Consider the following 9,495-nt stretch of genomic DNA (forward strand, 5'->3'; position numbering starts at 1 on the left):
AATGATAATGCACAGAAAAAAAACCTCAAAATATACTTCTGCAAATTCATTTTATTTATATCCAGAAATTATTATTCAGGTCAATAAAAATGTTAAGGTTCCTGACTGCACTTTCAGTACACTTACAGATACCTTAACAGGTGTCTGCAGCTCCAGCCTTTTTTGACAGAAGGGTGTTCTAGTGGCACAACTGCTTCAAAAAAAAATTGACCTCTCATTTTAAGGTACACAACTGGACTAAGTATCTTGAAGCGGTATTGCCTCTTGTGTGATTTTAACTAACTAGACAGATCCAAATATGTCACAAACTACTGATTTGGCTGTACATATTATTGATAATACCAGCAAGGATAACAAAAATACGAATATACAAAAAAAATTATTCGGGGGTACTTTCCCCCTTCTGAAACACAAAGGCAAGCTGAATTCTTTTCAGAGTAAAATAACTGAGTAGTGGCATGGTATAAATATTTGGATGAGTTTTAACTCTTCTCAAAATTCTCAATTAGATAAAATGCAAAAGCATTGAAAATGTAAATTATTATCTAAAAATTGAAAGCCCCCTGCCAAGAGTATGACTATAGATATCCACTGAATATATGTTCTTCCTATATCACAAAGATGATAAATTGCAAGACAGTAACAGACTGTATGTGCATAGATAGTAACATTTTACTCTAAGATTATGCCTTAAAACCTAGTCAGCAATTACTAGTTACAAATTTACATGCTTTCAATAAAGTAACTCTATCTTGTGGATTTCTAGCAATCATACTTTCTTGCTATATTTCAAGGTATTTGAAAACTCTATACTTACTTTCTCTGTACTTGATCTCTGCCTCTTTACGTCGCTTTCTTTCTCTGGCAAGAGCCTCTGGACTACCCCAAACTTCAAGAGACCTGCATGAAGTAAAAGTATCTTAAAAATGTTTCTATTCATTCAACTTTTATTCAAGCATAAAACCATACTACTGAATTCTTATACACCATGTAATTATAATAATCAGGATATAACATATGTTCAGATAGAAAATGGAAAACATTATTGCTCTTTCACTCTGCAAACCCAACTTTTGAACCTCTTTTCTCTCTCTCATATCATCCTTTTTAAATGTTCTTACTTTGCCTCTACATCGGATCTCAGGTACACCGTGAAAGTCTCAGTGTCATCATGGGGACTTCGTCGCTTAATTTTTCTCAGCTGGTCTAAATCACTAAGGAAAGCAGACAAAGAGTTTAGTGTAAGAAAAGGATCATATTGTTCTGATTTGACTTTTATGTCTGGGTGATCTACCATTTTCATATTACTAATTTGTTGTACAAAAAAAAGGGAAGTTGTCACTTCAAATAGAACAGACAGACAACATGAAGCAAAAGATCTCTAGCAGGCTATTGAAAACTGTTTTTCACATCCAAAAGTCCAAATCATATCTCCATACTATGAAATGCTACAAACTGAAGACAAAGAATTAAGACATTAAATTATAAAACATTCAATGAACAATCTGTACACAACTGATAATGTACACATATGCTAAACAAGAGGCTTTATGAACTAGCCTCCCTAAATGGAAATCAGCAGTCACGTGAAAATAAAATTTAATCCCAAAATTTTCACTCCTACCACAAGCTGCAAAAGGCTGAAGATAACAAAGCGACTCAGGGAAACAGACAAAATTTCCTGTGCTGAGCTACACATTAGGGCATCCACACCATTATGTAAAAACAGGAGGAACAGAGGTGTCTCCCCCCAGGTAGATTTATGGTCTCGTAAGTACAAATCAACTACTTTAAGAAGCAAGTACTGAAATATGAATAGTGAGTGCAAGCTCCTAGTCCACTGTAAAACTAAGCAAGAACTAACTTCAGCCACTTACAATTATGTTCACCATAAAAACATTTAGAAAAAGTTGTGCAAAATCATTCTACAATCACAATTACTTCTCATGCAGAAATGAACAAATATTCAGAATTTAAATCTCAACTCAAACCCATCATACCTGGATTTAAGACAAAACTCATTTATTGCTCTGACTCCAGTGATGAAGTTATTCTGTGTGTATTTTGGTCCATATTCTCTTTTTTTAAGGACTGGTTTCACTTTAAAAAAAAAATAGATACACAAGTCACTCATAGAGACTACAGTAGAAACCTCAAAAATTAATTCAATCCAGTATCATACTGTCATATCTCTTACTGGAAATCTGAAAAACAGTGTCAGTGATACAGAAAATTGACAATGAAGAGAAAGGTATCTTCCTCATTGTGGAAATGAGTAAGGTAGAATAACTGCTCCATAACTGCTACTTTTTAAGCTGCAGTTCAGGGTTCTCAAACCTAGCTGCCACAGTCAGCTACTTCTTCAACTTTGATGTCAGAGATGATGCTTGGCTACATAAATACCATTCAAATATGGCCATTTGGAAACCCTTTGAAAAAAAAGCTGTTTCATTCAAATATTGTCATTTGGAAACTCTTGGTCTAACAACTGAAATAGCAACAGGCTGCCCCATTTCTATTTTTTCTAATAATCAAGTTCACTTTCTGCAGATAAGACTTTTGACCTTTGCAGAGTGTATAGAGAAATGAGACAGACTGTATACATAATTTTTCTCAACTATTATGTTCAAATTTAGTACTCTTAACATTGGGCATTTATAACAATTAAAAACATACATGCTTTATTTATAATGTTTTTTAAGTCTGGAAGATGTACTCTTATCACATCAAATTTTCATGCACAAGGAAAAGAATACCATACATATTCAGAAAAATTATAAATGGAATTTTAAATTTATGCTATTATTTTCTACTTGTCTGTATGTACATAACTTCATCTTATTCTCAAATGTAAATCACTGTACACTAACATGCATTAAAACCACACTCATTGGAAGACTAGTTACATTTAGAAAATTATAACACAACTAATTAACACTGTAATGTAACTAACATTACAGAATACAACTTAAAAAGCTCAGATTCTACTGGAGAGAAGACTTTAGAGAACACATTAACTTCTTGCAAATCACAGGATTGACATGATTTCTGTAGCTGGTCCAGAACTACTCCTTAAGTCACATGATACTTACAGAAAGACAATGCTTTTAAAGACTTTGAGAAAATTTTCCCAGAGTTCTACATTGTCCTATTTCTGTGTTTTGATGCTTAATAGCAAAATATATTGCTTGACTCTCCAGGATGCACTAACAGCACAGGTATCAATATTTATCATAATAATCTGATTTCTCTCATCCACATTGAACTTGAAGAATTTTTTAAGTCCCTGAATAATCACATTCATCCCACAAAGCTCCTGAGTGAAGGTAATGAAAGAGACTTTAGATATTTCCTAAAAACAGTACACTATTTACTAGGGTTAGAACAGACTGATAATTTTTAATCAAGAACATTTCCCATCTTTTATTTAAAACAAATATACAGTCAAATCATATTAACCTTACTAAAAAACAACTTATGGATTTATCAAAAACTTACTAACTTGCCTTTCAGAAATACAGGTAAATTTCACTAACATAAATCATATATTGTACATTGTACATATTGTACTGTAATTGTATATTGCACAGTATACCAACAATCCTACTCCTAGTTCAAATAACTGTATAAAACCGTGGTAAATGTGGAGGCAAAAAAACCCCTTATTTCCAAAAGAAAGACAAGCTCAACAAAAGATGATGTAAATAAAACACTTTAAAAAGCACGTTTGAGATTAGTGAGCCTTAAAAAATGTTACTGTCTTTCTAATACTTAGTAATACTTGGAGCAGTAAGTTTCTCAGCCCAGAGCAGCATTTTAAGACTAGAATTCCACTTTCTAGACACTAGCAAAATCCTTAACATAAACATTTCTCCTTGAACATCTTTAATTAAGAGAGAGAAAACTCTTACTGAAACATCTATCTATTTTCACAATTATTTCACAGAAATTTCTCCTATCTACCTTGCATTTTCCCCTGCATGCATACACTAAGAGACAATAAATCTACAGAAATTGACATTCCCCTGCACCACTGGGGATGAGATGGTGGAGAAAAGCAGGAGAAGATTAAGCCTGAGAAGAAGTGAAGGGTTAGCGGAAAGTCTTTTAAGATTTAGTTTTTATTTCTCAGTACTGTACTCTGATTTGACTGGCAATAAAATAACTGATTTTCCCCAAGTACAATCCGTTTTGCCCATGACAGTGCTTGGTGAGTGATCTCTCCCAGTCCTTATCTCAACTCATAAGCCTGTCACTACATTTTCTCTACCCTATCCAACTAAGGAGGGGAGTGATAGACCAGTGGCACCTGGTGTCCAGCCAGTGCCAAGCCCACCACATTACTACACACAAATGGGAATTTTACAGAACTCAGATTAGGCAGTTCATGTGGTCAAAATATATTTAGAAGCAACACTGATTAGATTAACTCAGTAATAAGAAAGAACAGAGGAAGACTTAGAACAAGGAATGGGGAAGATCAAGTATTCAGCTTAGCCACATTAAGTCTGAGAGGGAGAATGGACATGCCTAAAAAGGAGGCATGCAACGAGGACAGACTGCAACAAGACATGAAAAAACAAGTCAGTCTTTTCCTAAGGAACTCTGCAGCTTAAATGAAAATTACAAACAAACACAGAAGAGTCATTAGAAGAAATACTGCTATGTTTGATTTTTTATGAGTAATTTTCAAACAAACAGTACCAAACAAAGCTGGCACACAAGTGTGTTTGAAAATGCTATTCACATAATTTGCTTACACAACTGAAGAGGAGCCACAGTTTCCTTACACTCTTTTTTTTTTTTTGACTACTAGCAAACAGCAGTAAAGTTCCAATACATTAAATATTACTTTACCTTTTACTTGGATTGGCTGTTTAGGTGAAGACTGCTTTTGGCCTGCATTGGCTGTATCTTGTCCTGTAAAAGAAAATTAGAGCTCATTGTAAATATGGAAGTACCTACTTTTCTATTCAGTAAAGAGTTTGACTGACATAACATTAGAATATATCTTAATATTGCATTGCACCCTGACAATTAAAAAATGCATTTGCCTGATTTCCAACATCCAAAACTCTTAAAAGTCAGAGAGGAAAAAAAAACTAAATATTTAATATAACATTGATCAATAAGCTTCTAGCAGCTTGCAGAAGAGCACCAATTTGGAACATATTTCAGAAAGCACTTCAAATTTAAAGAAATATATTTTAACAGTGCACTTCTGTTTTGGGACAAGTTTTAAAACTGTAGGTCAGTAAATATAATTAACTCTATATGGCTCATGGCTTCTCTGTATCAGAGTGTTTTCCAAGCTGGGATTCAATTTTAAGGGACAGAAGCTTTTTCATTTACAAAAAGTTAGCTCCTTAAAACACAGAATATTAAACTAAAATCCACAACTCATAGGTAATAAACTGGAGCTAGAATGAAAACAAAGTCTTTTAGCTGGTTTTGAAACCTGAGGATATGATTCTATTAAAAAAAACAACAAAATATAACTTAAAATAGTGAAATGAATCTTAATATTTGGAAAACCACAAATTCCAGTAATTTTAGTGAGATTTCTAGTTAGAAACCAGAAGTAATACTTGGAAATTCAAACAAATATTGCATCCTTGTCTCATACATCTCAACACAGCTTTCAGAACAAAAACCTTATGATTCTAACATGACAAACCAATATACCCACTCCTTTGTGTCCTACCACTCTGTAACATCGGAGGTTTGCCACACATTCATAGTCATTCACAAAATTAAAAATTACCTTATTCAAAGTGATATATTTTTTTTAATTAAGATTTTTTAGCAGGTTAGTGCTAAGTAATGAGGTACTTCTAGCCTAACATAGTACTCAAATTATTTAAAGACCAGATTCTTTTGAAGCTTGAAACTATGTTTCAATAAGGCAATTAATTAATTCCCTAAAAGCAATTGAGAACTACACCTAATAATTCAAGGATACTTTTTTTTGAAAAATAACACTCATAAATTTATGAAGTTGATCTTCCTACACAGCAAATAAAGTTGCACCATAATGAACTAGCATTCCTTAAACAGTCATCCCTTTCACTTGAAAACAAAAGAAACAAAATCCCTTTGTTGTTCCTTTCCTTTCTTTTCTTACCTGGGAAAGGACAAAAGCATTAAGATTATATCCATGGACAGAGATCTATGTACATCAAGTACCCTTTCAAAGTTTATTACTTTGGCTTAGAGTCAGAACAAAATCATAGTGCATCACTGAGGAAAAAGGATACAGAATACTTCCATTCACAATCAGTTTTTCAGACAAGTAGAGGTTGATATAGTAGCATTGTCAAGACTGAACAATGTTTAAGAGCCACTTTTGAACTTAAACATCAGAATGTAAGCCTCTTAGTTGGCTACAGTTACTAGCTTTTAAAGACTGTTGCAAGCCCCAAGAATTTACCAGTTACTAAAGAAGAAACAAATATCTGCTATCCTGATAAGGAAAAGGAAATTTTCTTTAGAAGACCACTCCATTGTAGACAAAAGCACAAAGAAAGAGAGCTTTCATTTTGAAAAGCATCTGTTATCTCCTAAGCACAGTCTTGCAGCCTGTATCTGTACAGTCCCACACTTAACAAGCATCAAAAATAGAGGATGTTACAATGAAGCAAGGACAAGACACTTCTGAATTTCACAAGTACCTAACAAGTACCAGATCGACGACTGAACAGCAGGGAGGGTCAGGTTATGCACACTGTATCAAGTGTTTAATGTGAATGCTGCAGTTCTAACAGCTGTCAGATTAGAAAGCTACAGCTGATAAAACAGCTCAACCCTCTTTACCAGTCATTTATAGCCTGGCCTTGAGATGCCACAATGCTCAATAGTGGCACTCATTCAATCTTTACCATTAATTCCTTTGACACAACACACCAGAAACACTACCAAAAAAAAAATCAAATGAACAAGCAAAGTTGTGAAAGATGAGTAATACATGCCATTGCTTATCCCTTAAATTACTTAAGCCCTTTCAACATCCACATTTTTTCCATCAGTTTAAATTTGATTACTCTAAACTTAAACCCTTAAAATTTCAGAATGACCAAGAAATAAATTTCAGCATTCCTCCCTGCTTATGCATTTGAATTTCCTATATAGATGCTCACAACCAAAAATACTAAGTATTCTGTAATCGTAATATCATACAATTTAAAAAACTGTTATCAGCAAATACAGTAAGCTTTTACATTTTTATAAATACTCTTTCTTGTAGCTTAGTATTACCTGTTTCAACTTTATGCAGGGTTTCTCCACGAGCTGATCCATTTGTATCTTCTGATCCAAGATCTTTCTTCTGACCATTGGAGGTATAAACTCTCACTTGACTCATCAACTGCACAGGCAGACGATTCCATGGCAGAACATAAGACAGGCTCCCACTTTTCATTGAAACTTTCCATCCTAACAAGGTGAAGAAAAAAAAAGCTGTTTCAGGCAGCCATTTTGGAAGGAAGAAGAAGGAAAAGAGGTCCTGCTCTGGCAGCATAAGTTATGGAAAGTTAGCTTGTAAGTACTGACCCACACACATTTTACCCATGTTTATGAACTACAAAATGAGAGTACATAGCATGCTTTCACTACCTTCCTTCAAACATCCACTTCTAAATTTCATTCTAACTCTAGGGGGTTTTTCCCACACTCCAGTATGCGTTTTTCCCAGAAACCTCTGGATTATCTTAAGGGTTAAAAAAAAACTCCAAAAACCAAAGCTATTTGACAAGACTGGCTTTGTGATGCATTGTCTCATTCTAGTCATACTGCCTCAAAGTCTTTAAAAACCATATATTGATAAAAGAACAAATACAGATCACTACAAAACCGTTAGCCAGTGTTGCCATTTCATTTCACTCTGTGCACATTCTGCACAAATCACGGTTTACCAATGAAGAAAAACTGAACTGTGTGCAAATTATACAGTTGCTACAGAAATCACAGACAACATTGTACAACACATTTTACAGGGAAGTGTCTTAAACTTTGCAGCATCCACAACAGACACATCACAAGTTAAAGATGCAAAAAAGTCCATTGAGAAACCACCCTGGGTAGGCAATCTTCCATCTCAAAAGATTAGCCAAAAGCAGAGTTGCAGTACAGACCAACCTGTATCAGCAATCAGTTTCTTTTAGGGAGCACAATACTTCTGTAGAGAGGGTAAATAACACCTCCAACCAGAAATGCAGCAGGGAAACTGTCTGCTTTGGAAAGCACTCACTAAAAAATAAATACATTTTTAAAAACAATTAAGAGATAGAGTCTCTTATACAAATAAATTTATAAAAACAATTAAGCAGATAAAATCATACCAAGCATGACGACGTAACCATGAATAACACAGCTGTCACCAAAAAAAAAAGATAATATTTTACAGAACTGTCCATTCTGTAAAAGTCTCAACAGCTTCCCTTTTTAGTCTTGTGCACACCTGCACCTCTATATGCACCGACCTGAACTGTACTGAAGGAAAAATTTCCCCAAAAAAGGACAGTTCCTACTGACAGTTGTCACAATGTGACAAAAGCCCTTAATATTTAAGTCAACGCAGTTCACTGAACTTACTTATTACGAATTTATAAAACACTACAACAAACACGTGGCACAAGATGAGCAGTGTTGTTTCCTAAGCTTTTGTGATACTGGAGCAAGGGAAACTTAATCAGCACATTTAGAGGGTATTTCTCCTACTCATTCACACACACACAAGAAACTGCTGAAGAAAAAGAGCATTTGCTGCAACTTAATCGTGACTACACAGAAAGGGGAAAAACTGCTCGGAACTCAAATTCCCTGAGATGTGTGGCCTAAAGCGAGCCAGGGCTCGCCCCTCGGGCCAGCGGCAGCCCGGTAAGGCCGCGCTGTATTTTCTGCAATTACTGCAAACTCCGGCCCGGCTCGGCCATGACGGCCTTTTTACGTCAGACGGGGCTGGCACAGCCCGGCCGAGGACACCCCGGCCCCGCTCCCAAAACACCTCCGCGTTTTCCTTCTTTTCACAGCCGACCCTCAGACCGCAGCCGGCGCTCCCCGGACCGCGGGTGCCCGCGGCGCTACCGCCCCGGGAGGGACCCCGGCTGCCACCACCGCCGGCACTCGCTGCGCCCCAGGCGAACGCGGAGCTCCGTCCCAGCTCCCTGCGAGCCCCGGGCCGCGCAGGACTCACCGTGGCAGGCGCGGGGCCGCGGCGCCGCCTGGCACCGCAGGTACAGGCGGTAGAGGCCGCGGCAGCCGCGCCGCGGGGCGGCCAGGGCCGGCATCATGGCGGCGGCCGCTCGGCAGCGGCCGGCGGGCGGGCGGCGATTCGCATCGGCGGAGGCCGGCGCGGCTGCGGCGGAGCCCCGCTGGCCCCGGGCGGCGGCGGTGGCCGGAGGCCGGCGGTGGGCGGCACCGCGGCACCCGGATGTGCGGGGGCACCGCGGGGCTGACTCACCCGCCCCGCCCGCCGCGCCTGCGCCTGGCCCGGGGAGC

At 37.4% G+C, this 9,495-nt stretch overlaps 1 protein-coding gene across 2 annotated transcripts in view; it reads right to left on the reverse strand.

The window, feature by feature from the left end:
* Nucleotides 1–9,415, reverse strand: part of SLC30A9 (solute carrier family 30 member 9) — a 34,307-nt gene extending 24,892 nt beyond the window's left edge. The window contains exons 1-6 of one of the 2 annotated variants that reach the window (XM_064418300.1): nt 9,191–9,415; nt 7,255–7,431; nt 4,858–4,920; nt 2,001–2,100; nt 1,122–1,214; nt 818–900 (exon numbers count right to left, since the gene is read on the reverse strand). In XM_064418300.1, the coding sequence (XP_064274370.1) occupies nt 818–900; nt 1,122–1,214; nt 2,001–2,100; nt 4,858–4,920; nt 7,255–7,431; nt 9,191–9,287 (613 nt within the window). In that variant the 5' untranslated portion in view covers nt 9,288–9,415. Of the gene's footprint in view, nt 1–817; nt 901–1,121; nt 1,215–2,000; nt 2,101–4,857; nt 4,921–7,254; nt 7,432–8,133; nt 8,158–9,190 lie in introns of those variants that run through there. The other variant, XM_064418299.1, reaches the window with a different exon arrangement.
* Between the last annotated feature and the right edge of the window lie 80 nt (nt 9,416–9,495).

Source organism: Passer domesticus, chromosome 4 (genome assembly GCF_036417665.1).
Source record: "Passer domesticus isolate bPasDom1 chromosome 4, bPasDom1.hap1, whole genome shotgun sequence".
Classification (NCBI taxonomy): Eukaryota; Metazoa; Chordata; class Aves; order Passeriformes; family Passeridae; genus Passer; species Passer domesticus.